This window comes from Pseudophryne corroboree, chromosome 4 (genome assembly GCF_028390025.1).
Source record: "Pseudophryne corroboree isolate aPseCor3 chromosome 4, aPseCor3.hap2, whole genome shotgun sequence".
Taxonomy (NCBI): domain Eukaryota; kingdom Metazoa; phylum Chordata; class Amphibia; order Anura; family Myobatrachidae; genus Pseudophryne; species Pseudophryne corroboree.
Window position 1 is genome coordinate 524,939,578 of NC_086447.1, and position 24,087 is coordinate 524,963,664.

The following is a 24,087-nucleotide window of genomic DNA, read 5'->3' on the forward strand; positions in this document are numbered from 1 at the left end:
ACTATATGGTTCTGCTTCATAAAAACATTAAAACAACATTACATTCAATATTTAGTCTAATATGAATTTGATACATTCCAAAACACAATACAAATCATGTGACTGATAAAAGGAGGCAGAAAAATTGTTCTAGGACCCTGTCATTTGCTATTAAACAACCAAATCACTATTAATATGCTTTGTCTGAGAATCATTGACTATATAAAGAGAATTGAATCATTATGGTTCAAAGACACCATACTGTAGTTCAAACTACCATACTGATCAATGACTGGAGACACCAGGTAACACAACGACACATGTTATCACCTTGTCTAGCACTTTCTCATTGTTCTGGAATAATATAATAAATACCCTTGTCACATCCAGATAGCAGAACCTTATTACCCATATGTGATGTGCATGCTGCTTGAATGTTTATGTGATGTGCATGCTGCTTGAATGTTTTGGATAAATTAGTGCTATCAATATACAGCCTTAAGTGACTCCAGAAACTGAAGATGGGTTCAGGTAGGTACACTCAGAAGAAAGAGCATCTGGCAAAAAGAGGGACTTCTTTGCTTTACATGATCAGAAACTGGGGTGTATCTCTACTCTTAAATACCTAGGGGTCAATCCAATTATCTGTGATGTATTAATGGGGTGAGTTAGTTTAGCAACATTTGCACTTTACAGCAGACTTAACTACATATACATACTAATACAATACTGCTAGCAGCCCTATGGGTGAATTGGAAGTTTAAATTGGGATATTCCTTCTTTAGACATTAATTTGGACATGAATACTCATATTCTAACCCAGCAAGGTAGAAAATATATCTGCTGGTTACCATGGTACAGAATGTGTGCTAAATATTATTTTGTGTTATTTTACCTTTCAACTCAACTTTGGTTTCCACCTTATCCTTTCCAACCTCCTTGGGCTTAGACTTTGTCCTGGTTTCTTCAACAGCTTTTACTTCCTTTAAGTCTTTTGTTGCCACTTTGTCTGAGGTTTTTGCCTTTCCCTCTTTCTCAGCTTTTACTTCTTTCTGAGAGACTTTAGTTTTCTTTTCATCTAAAGACATTAAAGCATAAATACACATTGCTTGCCATATAGGTGTAAAGGGTTCTGTACACTAAATACAGTTACAGTTCATCATTTTCACGTAATGCATTTATTATTTTGAAGAGTAGAAGGAAAATGCTGCTGCTCTATCTTTTATGTCTGATAGCGGGACATCAATATAAATGCATTATAGTGAATAAAGGTCATGTTAGTGCTTGTCTTCACAGATGTAAATCCATATAAATATATATATATATACAGATGGAGCCTCGCTCATCTAATCTTCTCTAGGCGCCAAGGTGCACCAAGGTTTATTAGCATAAACCTTTAATCTATTGTTCTCAGTTGCAATTCAATACAGAGAGAACAAACTACACAAGGGGATTAAGTCCGACAGCACTGGCTCAGTTAATCCTATTAATGGGATAGATAAGCAGGGCTCCATCTGTATATATATATATATATATATATATATATATATATAAAAATATATATATACATACAGTAAACATACAATGTATTAATGCTATAGTTTTCCTTCAAAGATAAGCCTGCAAGCCATACAGTACATAAAAATCCTCACATAGTGTAGGACTAGGAAAACTGAAAAGCCTTGATTTGATTCACATATTTTATTAACAGTTTCTTATATAGCGCAGCAAACTCCGTTGCACTTTACAATTGGTAATAACAATGATATAACAAAACTGGGTAATAACAATAGAATTCCCCCAATATCTATAATCTTAATAAAGAAATAATTAGCAATGTTTTTTTTTCATTTATTGTACATACTAAATTACTGTACAGTATGTTTCAAATTTGTAGAAATAAAAATCCTGAAATTACTCATACCTTTGGCATTGGTTTTTACAACTTTTTGAACCTCTTCTTTTGCAACTATTATTGGAAAAAGAATGATGGACATATATCAGAATGGTAGCAATATGGAAGCGGAGGATCAGTGCAACAAAATAAGATATAACAAATGTCTCATACTTAGCAATGTTTTTTATTTTATACTAAAATACAGTACTGTATGTTTTAAATTTTTAGGAATGAAACAAACTCCTGAAACGAATACCTTTTGCCTGGGTTTTCTTCTCAGTTTTTACCGCTTTTTCAGGTTCTTCTTTGGCAACTATTAGAAAAAGAATGGTGGATATATATTAGAAAGGTAACAAGCAAAAACTTTTCACTAAGTGGATTATGATGCATAACAAAATATATAAATATCCATAATAAAAAATAAAGAAATATAACTTTGGAGTGCCTGGTTGTGGTGCAAGGATGTTGCAATGCATTTCCAATATGGAATGTTAAATAAATTCCTAAGTATTATTATCAGTAAAAAAAACTATATAGCTCTGAGTGGAACTTAAACTGACCTTTTAAGTCATTTTGACAATAAATGGAATGAAACATTTACTTTGAGAATTATATGGACATATGATAGAAAAAAGCCCAAGGTGCACTCAAGCCATGGGCAAGGCCATATTAACAAATGTCAGAGATTTCAGGTATTCTTTCACCCCACTACAGCTGATGTTTAGGAAGCAGGGATTATGCCATCATTTGCACTTTTTCGTATTCACACGGACACCGATACCCAGGTAAAATAAAGTCTTCTGACCTCTTTCTCACAGCACAATGATTCTTCATTTTCTTTTTCTTTTGAAATAGCACTAGTGTGCTATTGGTCCACTGGTCTTTAATAATTGGAGTCAACAGCGGAAAAAAATTAACATGCCCCTAGTCCCTGCAAGGCCCCTAGGCTTCATCCTAATGGAGCCTTATGGATAAAACACCCTGGCTATGGGATGCCGCTCCACATGTTTTCAGAGGTGAACTCAGCCATAAAATCTAATTTAAATCTCTTTAAATATGTTAAAATAAGTAGCGCAGTATTGACACAGTGGGGCTTAAGTAGATTTTTATGCTTTTATGCCCTGAACTTTCACGGGAAAAGATGCACAGATGAGTAAGCACATTTATGTGCATATGTATAGTTAGTTACAGCTTAAGATGTGTCCAACTCTACAACACTAACCCTGTCCCACCTTTACCTCATAAAAGTATAAAGATGTGGCATGGCATTGTATGTAGTAGTAAATACAAAAATGCATTTGCTTATTTGTACAGTAAAAAAAATGGAATGAAGTGTAATGTACACAACATATAATATTGGGTTGACAGGGTCATCAATAAATAAAATAAACTTGCACTTAATATTTAAATTATAATTAAATACTAACCTAAATAAAAACACAAAATTAATTAAGTGAAATTAAATAAAATAATATTTTATAATATCCTTTAAAAATCAAATTGGAATCTCCTTTCCTGCCTCAGGTTAGAAATACCAATTACGTTCTGTGATTAGAGGTCCTCAACTTTATTTAGTATACTGTAGCAGCCACATTAATTAATTAATTGATAGCAGCTGCAGAGGTCTATCCACAATCAGCCAATCATAAGTTTATAACTATTGCTGCTTCTCGTCGTCGTCGTCATCATCATCATCATCATCATCATCATCAATGCATCACATTGCACCAGTCCTTCAGCATCCACCAGAAATATGCTTTCTGGCAGGACTACACACATCTGCACCCAGATATAACACAGTTCCAGATACTGTACATGAACACTCCCTTACTGTCTTTGTCCTAGGTTTGTTCACCCATTCATTCCTACTATCTACTTGTATGGAGTCACCAGTGTAATATGCAATTTAATCTGCATAAAAATATATGTGTGACCAAGTTTTTAAATGGAAATTTACATTTTATGCAAATAGAGCAGATGTATGTTCAATTCTACATAAGTCCCTGAGTGTTTAACATACATATGCTCAGAATAAGTAATGATAATTCTGTTCTAAGTAAAACCAAAGAAGTTAGCTATAATCTATATGACCTGTAAAAAAGTTGCATATTTCCTATTTATTTGCTTAATATATAAAATCAATAAAAATTGATAGTCACATATTGTATTTGATGGATTTATTTACACATATTAGGTAATTACAGAATTTGCTCATTCACATTCCAATCCAATTACAGGTTTTTGTTATTTTACTATCAATTATACCATAGTTTTAGGTGGCAAAAATGTCATTGCCAGAGTTACTGTAGAAAGATGGAATTGAATTTTGAACATAGTTGTAATTTATTTTCAGATAACAACTAGTTATCTTTGTTTCAATTCTAACTATATTTTATATGATTTTTGCATGATTCTTGATGCCTTGGCTAATTTCTGAACATTCTATGCTTTTGTTACCTCAGGAGACACACCTCCTATTTTTATAATACCCTGGCTTGTTGTTATTGTTTTGCTACTTTCAAGTTTGGTCCACTACCATAAATAATTACACGTTCCAATGTTACTATTAACCCCATGTAAAGGTTAAATAAATAACAAGTCTAAAGAAATATTTGAAACATCTATAATTCTTGTGATCAATTTTTTAAATCTTTTTCCATATAAAGTGTGCTGGATAGGGAAAAGTGACAAAACTAAATATAATGGCTGATCTGAGCAACCTTCTTGCCACTCACTAAATCTGGAATGTCACATATACTGTATTCCCTGCATCCTGCAACATGAAATCTTGTTTTTGAATTTGGGCACAGTACAAGGTATAATAGATAATGCAGTTTACAGACATTCCTCAAAAACAACCTCAATGCTGTGAGCTTCTTCCATCAGATTCAGGGAAAAGAATGTTGAACTCATGTGTTCACTGCCATATTGGGAAGCAAATCAATTCACTTATCCATATAGATGGTTGTCATCACACAGAAATAGCTGTGCAAAGTCACAAAAGGAGAAGGAAAACTGGGTACATTTAATAAATATTATCAAAAGGAAGTAAAGGCAATGGCCATAGATACCAATCAGATTCTAGCGGTCATATTCTAGAATGTACCTCGTAAATGATAGCTAGAATTGAATTCTTTGCTAGGGGTAATAGCTCCACTTTTAAAAAAAAAATTGCAACTATTCCTACATATCTACTATGCATCTGTATTTTTGTTTATTTATAAATTACCCTTAGGGTTTTTCCTGACGACGGGACTGGTTCAGGAAACGTTGAAATAAAAAGCACTTTTTACATTTGATTGAAAGTTTTGGAGTGCCGCCATTACGTCACATACATAAATTACCCTTAGTAGATTAATTCATGTAATTCCATCTCCAGATTCCCAACAAAAAATATGCCAACTGATACTGTATTCCATTGATCTGGTGACATACTAAATGTTTCATGACAAAAGTTGACTATTATTAAACACGGAGAGAGTTAGTAAACATTGATGTGATTTATTATATTACACTAAACGGACTTTCCAGTAACATGAATACTTTTAACTTGTTTTTATAGCTTTGTTTATAAAATTATGAACCTTTGATTGGAGGCTTTTTTCCAGTTTTGTCCTTTACTTTTGGTTCCTCTTTTACAGGTTCTGAAATAAAGGAATAGAAGTATGTATCAACTTCTAAAGTGTAAACAATAATTACTAAAATAATATTCACAATTATAGAAGAACTTATTTTTTTAAGAACTTTGAATAGTTCATAATTGCTTTATTTGGATTAAGATTCAAGTGAATATGGTTAAAATTACCAAACAGCTTTGACTGTATTGTCACCAAAAAAATAATGAAATAGACTTGTTCTAGATTATAAGAGTGAAAAAAAAATCTTTTATCCAGCCTTTATAAATATTTTTTATGCTATTTATTTTGCAATGTTTTGATTTAAACCAGCTATAGTAATTAGACAATGGGGAAAAAATTACAAAACAAATTGTAAGTGAAAGCATGTTGTTGGTTCAATCCCAATTCCTGACCCCAAACTTGTAGGTGCCCCCGTTTATAAACTTGAAGAGACATTGGCCCTCATTCCGAGTTGTTCGCTCGGTATTTTTCATCGCATCGCAATGAAAATCCGCTTAGTACGCATGCGCAATGTTCGCACTGCGACTGCGCCAAGTAACTTTGCTATGTAGAAAGTAATTTTACTCACGGCTTTTTCTTCGCTCCGGCGATCGTAATGTGATTGACAGGAAATGGGTGTTACTGGGCGGAAACACGGCGTTTCAGGGGCGTGTGGCTGAAAACGCTACCGTTTCCGGAAAAAACGCAGGAGTGGCCGGAGAAACGGTGGGAGTGCCTGGGCGAACGCTGGGTGTGTTTGTGACGTCAACCAGGAACGACAAGCACTGAACTGATCGCACAGGCAGAGTAAGTCTGAAGCTACTCTGAAACTGCTAAGTAGTTAGTAATCGCAATATTGCGAATACATCGGTCGCAATTTTAAGAAGCTAAGATTCACTCCCAGTAGGCGGCGGCTTAGCGTGTGTAACTCTGCTAAATTCGCCTTGCGACCGATCAACTCGGAATGAGGGCCATAGTTACATTACAGAGATGTTGGCTTTATGGGGCATTTTGATAACATGGTTTTCAAATTCTATAAAACTTTGATATCTTCAAGCTGCAATATTAGTATATTTTTGTTTTGTTCAGAAGTATCATGGAGCAATGGCAGTAACAGTGCAAATCTTCCCAACTAGTTCATTGTAGATGGTGGATCAGGGCATTTGTAAAAAAAATTCTGTGTACATTATTGCTAATAGGGGACTCAATCTCAGAGTGGTAAAGAGCATATAGACTAGGGTGATAGCTTTGTTTTTATTAACTTATGTACCTTTGGTTGTTGGCTTTTTAATTTTGTCTTTCACTCTTGGTTCCTCCTTTTTAGTTTCTAAAATAAGATAAAAACATACAGTAAACTACTTCAGTGTATATAATAATCACAATAATATATTTACATTACATATGTGACAGAGGTTTTGTTAAGAGGTAAAATATTATATGTAATAAGTGTACTGTATAGCAATGAAATGATCTGTAGCTGTATTTTTACCAATAAGGAAAATAAATAGATTGGTTCTATATGTTTAAGCAAAGGGTTATTTATTTTCGCCATCTAAGACTTTACTTTTTATTTTTCAAAATGTTTCTAAAATGTTACTTAAAATGAACAAAAAACAAAAAATGTATAAGCACAAAACAAACAAGAAAGGGAATGTTTACTTTGCTACTATCAAGCTCAAACTAGAGATGTGCGGCAAGCACTTTTCATGTTTTGTGTTTTGGTTTTGGTTCTGGTTCCATGCTCGTGTTTTGGATCTGGATTGGTTTTGCAAAAACCACCCTTTTGTGTTTTGGTTTTGGTTCTAGATGTGGATCATTTTTGAAAAAAACATAAAAACAGCTAAAATCACAGAATTTGGGGGTAATTTTTATCCTATGGTATTATTAACCTCAATAACATTCATTCCACTCATTTCCAGTCTATTCTGAACACTTCACCCCTCACAATATTGTTTTTAGGCCAAAAGGTTGCAGCAGGTGGCTGTATGACTAAGCTAAGTGTGCGGCTCAAACACCTGGCCCATCTAGGAGTGGTACTGCAGTTGCAGACAGGATGGCACTTAAAAAAACTAGGCCCCAAACAGCACATCATGCAAAGAGGTGCAATGAGGTGCAATGAGGTAGCTGTATGACTAAGCTAAGTGACACAAGTGTATGGCACAAACACCTGGCCCATCTAGGAGTGGCACAGCAGTTGCAGACAGGAAGGCACTTAAAAAAACTAGGCCCCAAACAGCACATCATGCAAAAGAAGTAAAAGAGGTGCAATGAGGTAGCTGTATGAGTAAACTAAGCGACACACTTGTGCAGCACAAACACCTGGCCCATCTAGGAGTGGCACTGCAGTTGCAGACAGTATGGCACTTAAAAAAAAAACTAGACCCCAAACAGCACATCATGCAAAAGAAGTAAAAGAGGTGCAATGAGGTAGCTGTATGACTAAGCTAAGTGACACAAGTGTGCGGCACAAACACCTGACCCATCTAGGAGTGGCACTGCAGTTGCAGACAGGATGGCACTTAAAAAAATTAGTCCCCAAACAGTACATCATGTAAAGAAGTAAAAGAGGTGCAATGATGTAGCCGTATGACTAAGCTAAGTGGCACAGGCGTGCGCAGAGACTGACTGGCGGGTGCCGCTCCGGACTTCCCCCCCTCCACGGCATTATAGTGTTCTCTCACCTCCCCTGTCCTGGATATAAACTGCTCACCTGGGCGGCCCAGGTGAGCGGACCAGGTGAGCAGTCTATATCCAGGACAGGGGAGGTGAGAGATCACTATAATGCCGTGGAGGGGGGGGGAAGTCCGGAGCGGCACCCTCCAGTCAGTCTCTGCGCACGCCTGTGCTAAGTGGCACTAGTGTGTGGCACAAACAACATGGGACGTGCTGGAATCTAAATAAATATAACTATATAAATAGAAAAAAACTTTAATTAATTGTGACAATTTGTCATTTTATTTTTTTATGATTAGAGTCAGTAAAATGTATAAAAATTATGGATAATTTTTGACCTTTAGCTGAAGCCTTTTTCTCAGTTTTCTCCTTCTTTACATGTTTTTCTTTTGTGGTTTCTGGAATAAAAAAGACATAAACAAATGATGGATCACTACATTAAAAAATACATATTTTAAAGCATAAAACAAACATACTGTATGTTGAATGTAATAATGACTGTGATAATCTATGTTCCTCAAGTGCCAGTTTAGCTTAGTGTAAGCAAACTTCAATATTTCAGACGTTAATATTACATTATGAACCCTGGAAGAAAAATGTATTATAGAAGCGCCCTAACCATTTTTAAATGACTTTTCCAAATACTGTAGTTTCTTGAACCTACACAAAAGTAACTAATGAGAGATTCAACCACAGTTTGAGCCTGTTCGAGCAGGTTTTGGGCTCTTCAAGGAGTCTCAAGTCTGCTGATAGTCCAATATAATCGTGGTCTTATACATGAACCAAGCACATTTGACCAGCATGTTTGAAAATTTGTTTACCATATGTCTAGCATGTTTGATGAATGTGTTCAAATTTCAGGTTAGATTATAAATTAGAGATGAGTGGATTTGGTTCAGACTCGGATACCAGAACAAGCATAAACATCATCACCCCACTGTCGAATTCTCATGGGTTTTGGATTCCATATAAAGAGCTGCACATCACCGCCATTTTCACTCTTGACTTGGAGAGTGAGTGAGGGAGACAGACCTCTGTCTCTCTCTGTGGGTGGTGGCATCAGGTAGGGTCACTGTGTGCTCTAGGGGTGTTGTCCTGTCACTGTGGTGTTCTTGTGCTGTTAGGGGTGCTGTCCTGTTACTGTGGTGTCATGTGCTGTTAGGGGTGCTGCACCTGTACATGGGTGTTACTGTCCTGGCTTTCCTTGTGCTGTACAGTGTAACTGTACTGTATGCTGTAAAAATACAGGGGTGCTAGTTCTGTCCTGTATTCTGTAAAAAAAAAAATACAGGGGTGTTGTAAAGGTACACTGGCCCTGTTTTGTATGCTGTAAAAATACAGGTGTGCTGTGAAAAGACGCAAGCTTTAGAATTAACTGTAATTAACTGTATCTTTTGATGAAAGGGTTATCCAACAGAACTCACTAAGCAGGCCTTTGAGTCAGCTCTGAATTGTGATAGACAATGTCTTTTGACTTATAAACGTACAAACGATGATATTTATCTTGCTTCAGAACATCAACCAAGATTTATCACTAAATATAATGCGTTATCAAAAGAGATTAAACACATTATTAAAAAGAATTATCCCATTCTGAAAACAGATAAGATACTTTCCAAAGAATTAGAAGATAGACCCTTTGTTATTTTGAAAAGGCATCCAACTTACGCAATCTTCTAACACCTAGTCACTACAAATCACATGATACGAAATCTACAAATAAGAGTACTTGGCTTTCAAACTACTCGAGAGGAAAGGGAAATTTTAAGTGTAGAAAAATAGGCTGCTCTACTTGTAGCCATATGGTTGATAAAAGTACTGCTATTAAGTCTCATTCCTATGGAAACTTTTTCAAAATCCAAGGCAATATTGACTGTCGTACATCCTATGTTATTTATGTAATAACTTGTATATGTGGAGTACAGTACATCGGGAGAACGACGAGGATGCTTCATATTCGGTTTTTAGAACACAAAAATAACATCAGACGAGGTTTGAGCACACATAGTCTAGTTCGATATGTAAAACACAAACATAACAGTAACAGCTCTGTTATCAGTATACAAGGTGTTGAGCATGTAGCGAGAACCACAAGAGGGGGAGACAGATTCCATTTTCTATGTAAACGCAAAGCGTTTTGGATCTTCTCCCTGGGGATGTTATTTCCGAATGGATTAAATGATTCCATTGAAATGAATAACATTTGAATTTTCTATTCCCAAGTGATATCCCTTTTGTTGAGCATATATAAATCCAAAAAGGAAATACACTATTTGATGTATGTGTGTGTACTCTATGGTACATACTCGATATTAGATATCTTACCAGCTATTGGGTGTTATAAATGTATGTATAATATCTTTAGCTCTGCAGTATGTTGAGTTCCAAAATAACAACAAAAAATGTTTATATTTTTTTTTTAATTATTCCTATATGTATGTGTATTTATAAATTTTTTATTTTTTCATTTTTGTGAGATATAATATTTCTTGTTGCTTAGGTCAAGTTGCGCTAGTAAAAGTAATTATACAACAAATGAGTATTTAGTAAAACAGTTAAATGTATAAGATACAATAAATGTGTAGATAACTACATAAATTAGCAAATAATATCTATAGCGAGCCCCACTGGGATTTGAACCCCAGTTGATCTGTGTAGTAACACAGCGCACTAGACCACTGAGCTATATGCTCCCTTAACAGAGGCTCCTCTTTATCAGCATTTTAAAGCTGATTTTACTTATAAATTTATATGGTCTATTCTATGTCTCTCCTTTGCAGAAATAAACTTGTAGCCCTTTTTATGCTACTAACTATAAGCTACTTATCACAAAATAACCAGTAACAATATTCTGTTGCCATTGTTGTTGGGTGTAAATATATATATGTTTTTTTAATTCTTTGTTTCATAATTGTGTTGGATGGAAATAAGATCTGTGAAGTTTCACCTGATGTTGGAATTAATTGTCGGGTGCTCCCCATCTACACACATATGCATCATTAATTAAGGTCGCTATCTGATTGGTTATTTGTTCTTTAAATATGGACTACCTAACACACCAGTCTACCTTCTGATGAAACTGTATGTCCAATAAGCATGAAGAAACATGTTAAGTGAATATATCACTGCACATATGTGATCCGGAGTACCCACTAGTATCGAAAAAAGAGGAGAAAGGGTCGCACAGACATATGTATATGCTAGTCAATGATTACCAGTAAGTCACAAAAAGTCCTTTCCCATATACTTAAATCTCATTTATTAATTGTCACTTAAATTGTATGGGAGGTGCTCCTGGGAATAAATTATATATATTTAGAAAGACCAGAAGAAGGAAGTATTCCCTATTATGGGCACACTCGGACTTTGTGACAGTATTCTTAAAGTATAATATCAATAATGATATTTGACCACTAATATTAAAATATAACTTTTATTTGTATCTTAAAACATCTGCGAAAATATTGTGCATGTGAAAAAAAGTGCAAAAATAATAAACAAATGTGAAAATGAAACTAAAAATTCAGTCACTGCTGTCTATTTATTCTTCACTCTTTCAAGTGTTTAGAATGTATCCATATTTGTTGCAATAATCTTTTATTTAATGTCCAAATGGAAACAATGGTATCCTTTAAATGTACCTCTGTGAGAGCTATTAAAGACTGGGTTATCACTCTCAATTGACAATCTCTCTCTTTCTTGGTAGTGTGCGCATCACTATTTTCAAGTTTAATAATCAGACACTATCAGGTCCTGTCTGGTATATATGATTTGTCCTGCATTGTCCTAGGTATCTATCTCACAGGGTTGTCTTTTCTAGCCCCCTATCAAGTAAATAAACAAGGAATTCTTAATATAAATTTTCTGTATTGTCATTTATTGTTTGGGATCACCTGACCTATAGGTTATGTTAAAGATATGATATCATGCCAATTATGATGAATACTGATGATGGTCATAAACATGTGGCACTTTCCAAACTGATTTGTCTCCACCTGCATGCTATTTTTACAAGCCTATATAAATGATCTTAGTTCATGCCACATGGGTTTGAAGGACAAAATATGTTCCCTGTCAGTTATTCAGGAGTCCTGCTGATTTGAAATAAGCCCTATATGATAACAAAAGCTGTGCTGTTGGGTAACTAATGCTCCCTGATCATGGCTTCTATTCCCACATCCGCACTTTGACTGAAAGTTAATGTCAGTTGAAAAAGTGTGGCACATATGTTTTTAAAATGTGTATCCACAGTCGCACCTTGGTCTTGAATCTCGCCAACTGGCAAGGTGTGGCTAATGTGTTTTATCGGTGCATTGTATTATATAATGATATAACCAGGGATTGTGTGTTGTCCTTTTCCAACGTGCCCCAGCTAATATCTGCTGGTCGTGGCTTGTATCTATAAACCCACATATATAGTAAGGGGTCCAAATAGCAATCCCATTAAAGGTAATAAAACTGTGTCCCACACAATAACCGCTATTTGAAGCTGAAAGTGAGTTCTTAATATTAATGAAATATTTTGACAATAAGAAAATAGGCGGCTATATATTTGTGACACCTATACACTATCCATTTACAATGCTTTTCAACAATAATAGTATGGTAATAGTGGATAAGTGTATCTTATTATGGAGATGTAGTGCATATTCAACATGCACCCATCTATCGCGGCTCTCAGCTCCCAGACTATGCACTATGTGATCACCGTCAATACGGGACCGCCTGGGGCACAGCTCGTCGGAGCCGCAGACTTAGCAGCGTGCTGCCGCTGACCGCCGCCTCCCGTTTCCCAGGCTACACACACCACTGGCGGTGTCCGTTGATGTGGGGCCGCCGGGTGTATATCCCGCCGTCGCCGCTGACCGTCTCCCGTGTATCGGGCCACACGCACTGCTAACAATATCCGTCAGTGCGAAGCCGCCAGGTGTGTGTCCTGCTCCGGCTGCGGCTGCAAAGTATGCTGCAGGGCTATGTCACAATAATAAATACATGTGGTACATTTGTCTAAATAATGGATACATTTAAGTGCAGTTACTGAACATTTAAAATGCTAATTGACAGACACACAGCCGTGTGAACTGTCTCCTAATGACTGTTTCACATGAGCTTAATCATAGGAAACCCGATTGTCGGGTCTGAGAGAGCTATATACCCAGTCAGTTTCTTTCATTGGCCACACAATTTGATTGACATATCCCATGTCCAATCATGGATTATTTATATACAGAAAACTGTCTATTGAGGAATGGGCTACCAGGAAGAGTATATTGTTGGTGGTTTACATCTAATGTTTTAAGCTTGAAGATTTACACCTTCTGAATAAACGAATTTCAACCCTACTATGAATTTATTTATTTAAAGATGTTATAATAATTTTACTGAATTAATTGATGTTTCTATGTATTCCATAATTATATTTTTAAATACTGTATATTGTTATTATTTGGTTATCAATCATATTCCCTAAGAAACATAATTATACCCCAGTATATAAAGAGTAATATGGGTGTATTTTTGTGTTATTGTTGCTGTGCCATCCGTATCTTTTTGATGTGAAATTTCCGTGTGCGTGTTTTACTTGAAATATTATTAGGTGATGAAATTTATCAGACGTACCATTTCCAACCCTCTAAAATAATTATTGAAGTGATTTGTGTATTTTTTGTTAGCCTAGTGCATAAATGAATATATTTAGTATATTCTAATGTGAAGACAGAAACAAAAAAATTGTGTAAACAAAATGTGTGAAAATGTTCAAACATAAACAAAAGTGAAAAAACGTGAAAAAACATGGCTGTGTTAAATGTGCTTTATTCGGGGTAATGTTATCAATTATTATGATCTATCCTGTATTCCCAGTTCTTTGGGAGCATGGGCTGTGAAAAAGTTTTCTTTGAAGGGGAATTCATCCAACTAAGAAGGATGAAAAATTAATATGTTCATTCATGCCGTTTGGTTGTAATCCATCTAGTAAAAAAGTCCATCGGACTCTCCTTTCTCAGCAGCTCTTGTGTTATGCTGCCTCCTCTTATTCCCAGATGTACTCGTTCTATCCCAAATGCCTTAAGGTCTGTTACTTTTCCAGCATGTTTTTCATGGAAGTGTTTTGCGACTGTTGTCAGTTGTTTAAATTTATTATAATCCTTAAGGCAATTTCTAATCGAACCAACATGTTCCAAACCCCTCTGTTTCAATGGTCTGGTCGTCATACCGATGTATCTTTTCCCACAGGTACAGACGAGGCAGTAAACCACTCCAGATGTCATACAGTTTATGTAGTCCCTGATCTTATGTATTTTCTGATATTTGTCTTTAAATTCAGTTGTTTTTATCATATAATCACATGCTTTACAGCCTCCACATTTGTATGACCCCGTTGGAGCTCTGTTTGTAGTTTTTTTATTTGAACTGTAGTGGCTATGGACTATTTCGTCCCTTAAGTTGGTCGCTCTCCTCCAACTTATGGATGGTTTAGGCCCTAATTCCTTAGCCAAATCTGGATCCAAGGTCAAAATTGACCAGTGTTTGTTGATAATTTTCTGTATTTCTTCCCATTCCGAGCAAAAATCGCCCACAAATCTGATAACATCAGATTTCTTGGTTATCTTGTTGTCCTTGGGAAAGAGCAGATGATTACGATCCATTTGTTGTGCTTGATATTTGGCTTTTTTATTAGTCCTTTTCGAATAGCCTCTCCTTAGGAGTCTCTCACTCAGTTCCATAGCTCTCTGTTCGAATTCTGCTAACCCAGAGCAGTTTCTCCTCATTCTCAGGAATTCCCCTCTGGGGATTCCTTTGAGGACCGGGGGGAAGTGTGCACTTGATCTATGTAGGACACTATTAGTTGCTGTGTGTTTCCTGTATAGATCTGTTCCTATTGGCCCATCATCCAGTTTTCTCACCTTAAGATCCAGAAACGTCACTTCAGACTCGCTAATTTCATAGGTAAGTTTAAGATTGAAGTTGTTATTATTGAGTACATCAATAAATTCTCTAAACTTTTCTCTGGGACCATCCCACAATATGAGCAGGTCGTCTATGTACCTCATCCAAATTAGGATGTGTTGGGTATACTGTTCCATTGTCTCATGAAAGACAATGGACTCCTCCCACCAACCCAAATATATATTTGCATACGTGGGGGCACAAGTCGCCCCCATAGCTGTGCCCCACACCTGCAAATAATACTTGTCGTCAAAGACAAAGACATTTTTCTGAAGTACAAACGTTATAAATGTATGTATAATATCTTTAGCTCTGCAGTATGTTGAGTTCCAAAATAACAACAAAAAATGTTTATATATTTTTTTAATTATTCCTATATGTATGTGTATTTATACATTTTTTGCTTTTTGATTTTTGTGAGATATAATATTTCTTGTTGCTCAGGTCAAGTTGCGCTAGTAAAAGTAATTATACAACAAATGAGTATTTAGTAAAACAGTTAAATGTATAAGATACAATAAATGTGTAGATAACTACATAAATTAGCAAATAATATCTATAGCGAGCCCCACTGGGATTTGAACCCCAGTTGATCTGTGTAGTAACACAGCGCACTAGAGCACTGAGCTATACGCTCCCTTAACAGAGGCTCCTCTTTATCAGAATTTTAAAGCTGATTTTACTTATAAATTTATATGGTCTATTCTATGTCTCTCCATTGCAGAAATAAACTTGTAGCCCTTTTTATGCTACTAACTATAAGCTACTTATCACAAAATAACCAGTAATAATATTCTGTTGCCATTATTGTTTTATTGTTTGACTGTATGTATGTATATATATATATATATATATATATAAATGTGCACTCGGGTGTAAATATATATATATTTTTTTTTATTCTTTGTTTCATAATTGTGTTGGATGGAAATAAGATCTGTGAAGTTTCACCTGATGTTGGAATTAATTATCGGGTGCTCCCCATCTACACACATATGCATCATTAATTAAGGCTGCTATCTGATTGGTTATTTGTTCTTTAAATATGGACTACCTAACACACCAGTCTACCTTCTGATGAAACTGTATGTCCAATAAGCATGAAGAAACATGTTAAGTGAATATATCACTGCACATATGTGATCCGGAGTAACCACAAGTATCAACAGACCTGAGGCTGGTTTGGTTTTATGCATCGGCTGCCACCTGGAGCTGTGCTGCCCCTCCCTGCGGACACAGACGTACTGCTGCATCTGCCCGACACCACCTGATATATGCAATACAGATGGTTGTGCTAAGGAAAATGAATGGCACTGGTTAGATTTCAGCTTCAGCAGTGGGGAGGGCACACAAGAGTGTTATCTCTGTGGGGTGTTTTACACTGTGCGAGCCGTATAAAGTCACGTCGGCCTGTCTGTCCAAAAAGATGATACATGGCTCACTTCTGTTTATCCATTTAACAGCCTCTCATTGGAGTTACAAATAGCACCTGCAGTGTGCTTGAACATCCTTTATTGGAGCTCCTATATATATGCATATGTATATATGTACAAATTCAAGGGTGCTGTGAAAATAAATGTACACTGGCCCTGTCTTGTATGCTGTAAAATTACAGGGGTGCGTTTGTTAAAATAAAGGTACACTGGCCCTGTCATGTATGCTGTAAAAATAAAGGGGTGCTGTGAAAATAAATGTACACTCACCATGTCCTGTAAGCTGTAAAAATACAGGGGTGCTGTGAAAATAAATGCACACTTGCCCTGTCTTGTATGCTGTAAAAATACAGGGGTGCTGTGAAAATAAATGTACACTGGCCCTGTCTTGCATGCTTTAAAAATTCACGGGTGCTGGGGAAGAATGTACATTGGCCCTGTCCTGTATTCTGTAAAAATGCAGGGGTGCTAGTTCTGTCCTGTATGCTGTCAAAAATACAGGGGTGCTATGAAAATAGTTATACACTGGCCCTGTCTGGTATGCTGTAAAAATACAGGGGTGCTGTGAAAATAAATGTACACTGATACTGTCTTGTATGCTGTAAAAATACAGGGGTGCTGTGAAATTAATTGTGCACTGAACATTTCCTATATGCTGTAAAAATACAGGGGTGCTGTTGTCAAAATAAATGTATACTGGCCCTGTCTTGTATGTTGTAAAAATACAGGGGTGCTGTGAAAATAAATGAACACTGGCCCTGTCTTGTATGCTGTAAAATTACAGGGGTGCTCTTGTTAAAATAAAGGTACACTGGCCCTGTCTTTTATGCTGTAAAAATAGAGGGGTGCTGTGAAAATAATTATACACTGGCCCTGTCCTGTATGCTGTAAAAATACAGGGGTGCTGTTGTTAAAGGTACATGACTTCCGGTGGGCGGGCCATCCAGCATGGCTGCTTTTTAGATGGGCTCCGTCTTGCAGGCTGAGTATCCTCAAGCATCCTCATGCAATCTGCCCCACATCCTCTGGTGTGACCCTTCCATCTGTTCCCTGGACTTAGGGGAACTTGGGGATACACTGCAGGAGGAGGTACAGGACTGTGTGCTCCCGGAATTTGGCCCTCAAAGAGACGGCCTGCATGACCGCCGGTGAGCGGACTGGCGCGAAAAGTGGATGACCGGAGCTGACCCGGACCCTGCTGTCCTAGCATCAGTGGCTCACACTGAAATTGCCTTACCTGCTGCTCCTTGGTGATGAACCTTGTGGATCGTGGCCATGTGGATCCGTGGACCCGTGGTGGCAGACTGTGATTCCCGAGTCCTGCTGACTACCTGATTGATCTTCTGCCGGGTGCGTGTGGAGGATCCCGTGGCTGGCTGCAGTGTGGCACTGGGACGGCGGCGGCTAGTGGCTCAGTGACCTCTTCATCTGCTCCGGCTCCCCCCACCTGCTTTTGTTCCCCCTGGCAGTGCTGAGGCCCTCAGAGACGGTGCTGTCATGGCAGAGCGGCGGGTGGCACCCGCGACTGAGGCCGGGTGAATGAAAACGCCGGACAACGTCTGCATATGACAGCGGGGTGGGCGCCGGCTAAGTCTGGGGCAGAGAGAAGTCTGCCGGGCACCATTTGATCGCGGGAGGGGGTGAGTGTCGCTCGTGTTTCAAGTCCGGGGGGGTGGCTGCAACTGCCCTAGTGCTGACCTCTGTTTGCCAGCCTCACTCCCAAGCCCTGTGGCCCTGAGGACCGGGATCTCCAGGAAGCCACTCTGACAGCTGGAAATCACTTGTCCTCCTGTGGTGGTCGGACAACGGGGGTGATAGTTGGGGTGGGTTGTATGTGTGCCAGAGACCGCTGGGGTGCCTTGGGTTACCCGCTGGAGTGCCTTTCCTTTATTGACTGCAGCTTTGGGAGGGGGGCATCAGTGGAGTGTGCTCCGTTACAGTTGGCCTTGCACTGGCAGCTGAGATGACTGTTTAAAAGGTTTACGACGGATCACTGGCTGCTAGATCCAGTTGCTGGGACTGCATTAATCCCTGGTGAACTTGTGTGGATCCCTTTACATTTAGTTATTGCCAGCTGGCCAATTGCCTCTACTCCACTCTCTTATTAATGTTTGTACTTTTATGCCTTGCCTGATTACACTTTTCTTTCTTTTTTTTTTATTTGCCCACTTTTGATATTGTAATTATTATTACTGTTTGATTCTGCCCCACAGAGCACAGGCTCAAGGTATAGTGGGGATCATTGTGGTCACATTGCTCCATAGTCTCTTAGGCTATATTGCCATCTAGTGGCTATTTGCTGTTGTACTGTTCAGTTACATTTAATTTGATTTATTTCTCTGCTGTTACATTGTAGAGTTCTCTGCCCTGCGCAATCTATGGTGTTTCTAGCAGTGTTTTTCAATTCTATTCAGCTGTAATTTTTGCCTACACCTGGCAGTTGAATGGTGACTTGCCTAAGACCTACTGTTTCAATTGTTTTTTTTGGTTTTTTTTTCAAGCACAGGCCTGTTAGGACTTATTAGTTTAATAGGTGGTAGGACTATGCTGCTGAGCAAGTGTTCTCGGCTCAACTCAATTAATATCATGTAGTAGCGATGTATATTTGACCAGGTGGCTCTGTTGCTCCTCTGCAGATTGTGCTAGTATTATAGACATATAACTGTGCAGGCATTCTCTTTGGTTACTATGTTGGGACTCGTGGCCCCTCCACCACCCTAACTTTGCGGTAGGGTGGATGGTGTATTATGGACAAATACGTCCATAGGACCTTGTCTGGCAGATCATCCCAATCAACTGTAAACACTAGAATGAGTAAGAACAAGCAGACTCAAGAGAAATCGCATCCTCCCTCGCCCTCCCGGGGTGGGGGGGTAACCTCCCGGATGGGGTGACGGACATGGATATGTCATTAGACCAGACATACCTTTCCAGAATGGCTCAAGAACTATCCAAATTCTTGATGCCTCAGATAGATAGCAAACTTGAAAACATACAATTTATTGATCGAAAACTTGAACAGATCCAGACAGCGCTAGATACAAATGTAGCCACCTTTATCTTGACTGGCTGAGGTGTTTGTCCCTATCGAGCATATGCATCATACCGCGCCTAGTCACAGAGAGGCGTACCTTATCGCACGGAGGCAGACAGAGCATTTGGCGTTACCTTTTACGTGTAATACCTGCGATCATCCACCAGATGTCGCTTTTTACAATCACCACTGCGCATGCGTGTGGTCTCCAGTAAAATACAATACTGAAATATATAATAAGGACTACTTTACTAAGGCATCTCATTACACTGCATACAGTAAATACTCATTACGCTGCATTATTTAATACAGTAAATACTCATTACGCTGCATTATTTAATACAGTATATTCGGTACAGACGCAAATAGTACAGCATACAGTATATGATCCATCTACGGTACATTATGAATATGTGAGCATCCAAGTCCCGCAGACAAAACAACAAAAAACCAGTAGTGTACACTGTCGCAAATGGACGTGTTAGAAGTTCACTAATGCCTCTTGAGATTAGGAATTTTGTACAGTATGTTAGCGTCCTAATCCCGTAGCCATTACAGCATAATCAAACCAATGGATATAATCATCTGTCTGCGGTGAAGTGGTGGAGTGTTCCGCGTCCTATACTCAGAGTTCCGAGTTCGATTCCTAAAGTACGAATGCATGTTAGTTTTTTCCAGACACTTTATTTTTTTTATTCACATAAACCAGGGCAAAGCTGCAGGAGTGGTTCTACTGTTAAGGTTCTATGCACCGTACAGTACACATACAATTCTGTAGCAGGGCAGACTCAATAGAAATGGCTACCACCTATGACTCCTTGCCCCACGGATGCCCTAGGCTACGGAAGAAGTAACAGTCCAGATTTTGCAGACTATGGGGCAATGCTGAAGGAGCGTCACTATCCCCTAGCTAAAATACACAGGGGCGATAGGAATAAGCGAGGTCTATGCACATTACAGTACACCGGACTCAATCGCATAGCACACTGGCAAAATGGCCTCCGCTCCTGGACCCCCACCACGTGGCAGGCAGCGCTCGGATATGGAGTGAGAGATGGCATAAGTTTTGCAGGCTATGGGGCAATGCTGAAGGAGCATCACATTCCCCTAGCTAAAAATACGCAGGGGCAATAGAGATAAGCCAGGTCTATACACATTACGTTACACCGGGCTCGATCACATAGCAAACTGACAAAACCCAAGTTTTACATAAAGCAGGGTAAAGCTGCAGGAGAGTTTCTACTGTCAAGGTTCTATGCACCGTACGGTACACATACAATTCTATAGCAGGGCAGATTCAATTGAAATGGCTACCGCCTGTGACTCCTAGCTCCATGGAGGCACTCGGCTATGGAGCAAGTAACAGCACAGATTTTGCAGGCTATGGGCAATGTTGAAGGAGCGTCAGAATCCCCTAGCTAAAATACACAGGGGCGATAGGGATAAGCGAGGTCTATGCACATAACGATACACCAGACCACATTGCATCGCAAAGTGACAAAATGTCCAAGGCACGTGAACCCCTGCCTTGTGGCAGCACTCAGCTATGGAGCGAGCAACGGTATAGGTTTTGCAGGCTACGGGGTAATGCTGACGGAGCGTCCGAATCCCCTAGCTAAAATACACAGTGGTGATAGGGATAAGCGAGGTCTACGCACATAACGATACACCGCAAAGTTCTACATGGTTTTGATTGTGCCTTTTCTTTGAACATGGTATTTTCCACTGCCTCGCCCTACCCCCATCCCACTTTCCCCTTCCCCCCTGGGAGCCTGCAAAGTACATGCAGTAGACAGGGAGGGAGTTCCGATCAGGTTACAAGACATGTGCAAAAGTATACTACTGTATGTAGGAAAATCCCCCGCCCACTCTGATTTATGTGAAAACTGTGTGCACCCTTCCATTGAATGTATAACAAAGAAAAAAAATAATAAACTGAATGTCACGGGAACAAATATAAAGAAAAAAAAGGTTGGCACTTTGGGACTCAAACCTGGGACTCTCAGCGTGGGAGGTGGGAGCCTTCATCGCTAGGTTGGTATGGAAGGGGAGACAATTAGCTACCGGAGGGTACCAACCTCAAGTTTCTGTGACCCCCACAAGGCTCATGGCAAGCGTCGGAACCCATGATGGGTCTGAATTAATGGGCCCATTATAGTCTATGGGAAAATGGGTCCACTTTGCGTACTGATATCTCTGGTTTTGGGTGTCCCAGGGACTCAGGACTGGTACCATACAAAAGAGGAGACTCTTGGCTTTCGGGGCAGACCAACCACTAGTTTATGTGACACTGGAAAGGGAAACGGGAAGCAACCATGTATCGGGACCCCTCCAGTTATCCGCCTAGCTTGCACAGAATGCAGGGTTTCTGGCTAGATAGGAAATACTAGTACGGGATTAGTATTTGAGTGTCAACTTTATATGAAATCATCAGATATTCAAATATTAAGATCCTTCCTTGAAGATCAGAACAGGGTTCCTCTTCATTCCTTGGTGTACAGCTCACCTGCCAACAGACTACTGGCTTTCCTGTTGACAGGTGAGCTGTAAACCAGGGAATGAAGAGGAACCTTGTTCTGATCTTCAAGGAAGGATCTTAATATTTGAATATCTGACGATTTCATATAAGGCTAACACTCAAATACTAATCCTGTACTACCCCAGGGTGCGCACATCTGCATTCTGTGAATTGTCTAACGTTTCTTTGGGAGTGGGGGTGACCACTTCAGCGGATGGTGCAGCACTGCTGGTTTGGAGCGCTGGTTTGAAAAACTTTTCTTTATTAAGATAGGAAATACTGTACAGAAATGCTAAGCATGGTAATTTGACATCCAGGAACATAGGGAGGAGTTTTTATTTCTCTCCATTATACTTAGAAATATTACACTTGCCACTGTACGTTACAAGCTGTTCATGCTAATTAGTACACTAGTAGAACATACTGTACAGAGAAACTAAGTACAGTTATTTGGCATACACGAATTTAGGGAGGAGCTTTAATCTCTCTCCATTGTAATCTTTCTAAGTATAATGGAGAGAGATAAAATCTCCTCCCTAAGTTCCTGGGTGCCAAATTACCATCCTTAGTATCTCTGTACTCTATGTTCTACTAGTGTACTAATTATCATGAACAGCTTGTAACATACAGTGGCAAGTTTAATCTTTCTATGTATAATGGAGAGATAAAAGCTCCTCCCTAAGTTCATAGGTGCCAAAACACCGTCCTTAGTATCTCTGTACAGTATGTTCTACTAGTGTACTAATTAGCACGAACAGCTTTTAACTGGATGCCAAATCACCGTACTTAGTATCTCTGTACAGTATGTTCTATTAGGGTACTAATTAGCACGAACAGCTTGTAACGTACAGTGGCAGGTTTAATCTTTCTATGTATAATGGAGAGAGATGAAATCTCTTTAGTAAATTCCGGGATGCCAAATCATCGTACTTAGAATCTCTGTACAGTATGTTCTATTAGGGTACTAATTAGCTGTTCATGCTAATTAGTACCCTAATAGAAAATACTATACAGAGATACTAAGGACGGTGATTTGGCAACCAGGAACTTAGGGAGGAGCTTTTATCTCTCTATGTTATACATTGAAAGATTAAACTTGCCACTGTATGTTACAAGCTGCTCGTGCTAATTAGTACACTAGTAGAACATACTGTACAAAGATACTACGGACAGTGATTTGGCATCCAGGATCTTAGGGAGGAGCTCTCTCCATTATACTTAGAAAGATTACAATGGAGAGAGATAAAAGCTCCTCCCTAAGTTCCTGGATGCCAAATCACTATACTTAGTATCTCTGTACAGTATGTTCTACTAGTGTACTAATTAGCACAAACAGCTTGTATTGTACAGTGGCAACTTTAATCTTTCTATGTATAATATAGAGAGATAAAAGCTCCTCCCTAAGTTCCTGATTGCCAAATCACCGTCCTTAGTATCTCTGTATAGTATTTTCTATTAGGGTACTAATTAGCATGAACAGCTAATTAGTACCCTAGTAGTACATACTGTACAGAGATACTAAGGACGGTGATTTGGCATCCAGGAACTTACTGAGGAGTTTTTATATCTCTCCATTATACATAGAACGATTAAACTTGCCGCTGTACGTTAAAAGCTGTTCATGCTAATTAGTACCCTAATAGAACACACTGTACAGAGATACTAAGTACAGTGTTTTGGCATCCAGTTAAAAGCTGTTTGTGCTAATTAGTACACTAGTAGAACATACTTTACAGAGATACTAAGTACAGTGATTTGGCATCCACGAATTTAGGGAGGAGCTTTAATCTCTCTCCATTGTAATCTTTCTAAGTATAATGGAGAGAGATAAAAGCTCCTCCCTAAGTTCCTGGGTGCCAAATCACCAACCTTAGTATCTCTGTACTCTATGTTCTACTAGTGTACTAATTAGCACAAACAGCTTGTAACGTACAGTGGAAAGTTTAATCTTTATATGAATAATATAGAGATAAAAGCTCCTCCCTAAG

General features: G+C 38.5%; 1 protein-coding gene across 1 annotated transcript in view; it reads right to left on the reverse strand.

The window, feature by feature from the left end:
- TRDN (triadin) overlaps nt 1-24,087 on the reverse strand; it is an 862,718-nt gene that overhangs the window by 604,404 nt on the left and 234,227 nt on the right. Inside the window, exons 14-19 of the mRNA XM_063919338.1 lie at nt 8,505-8,564; nt 6,764-6,820; nt 5,461-5,520; nt 2,133-2,189; nt 1,904-1,948; nt 875-1,057 (exon numbers count right to left, since the gene is read on the reverse strand). Coding sequence (XP_063775408.1) covers nt 875-1,057; nt 1,904-1,948; nt 2,133-2,189; nt 5,461-5,520; nt 6,764-6,820; nt 8,505-8,564 — 462 coding nt within the window. The remainder of the gene's footprint in view (nt 1-874; nt 1,058-1,903; nt 1,949-2,132; nt 2,190-5,460; nt 5,521-6,763; nt 6,821-8,504; nt 8,565-24,087) is intronic.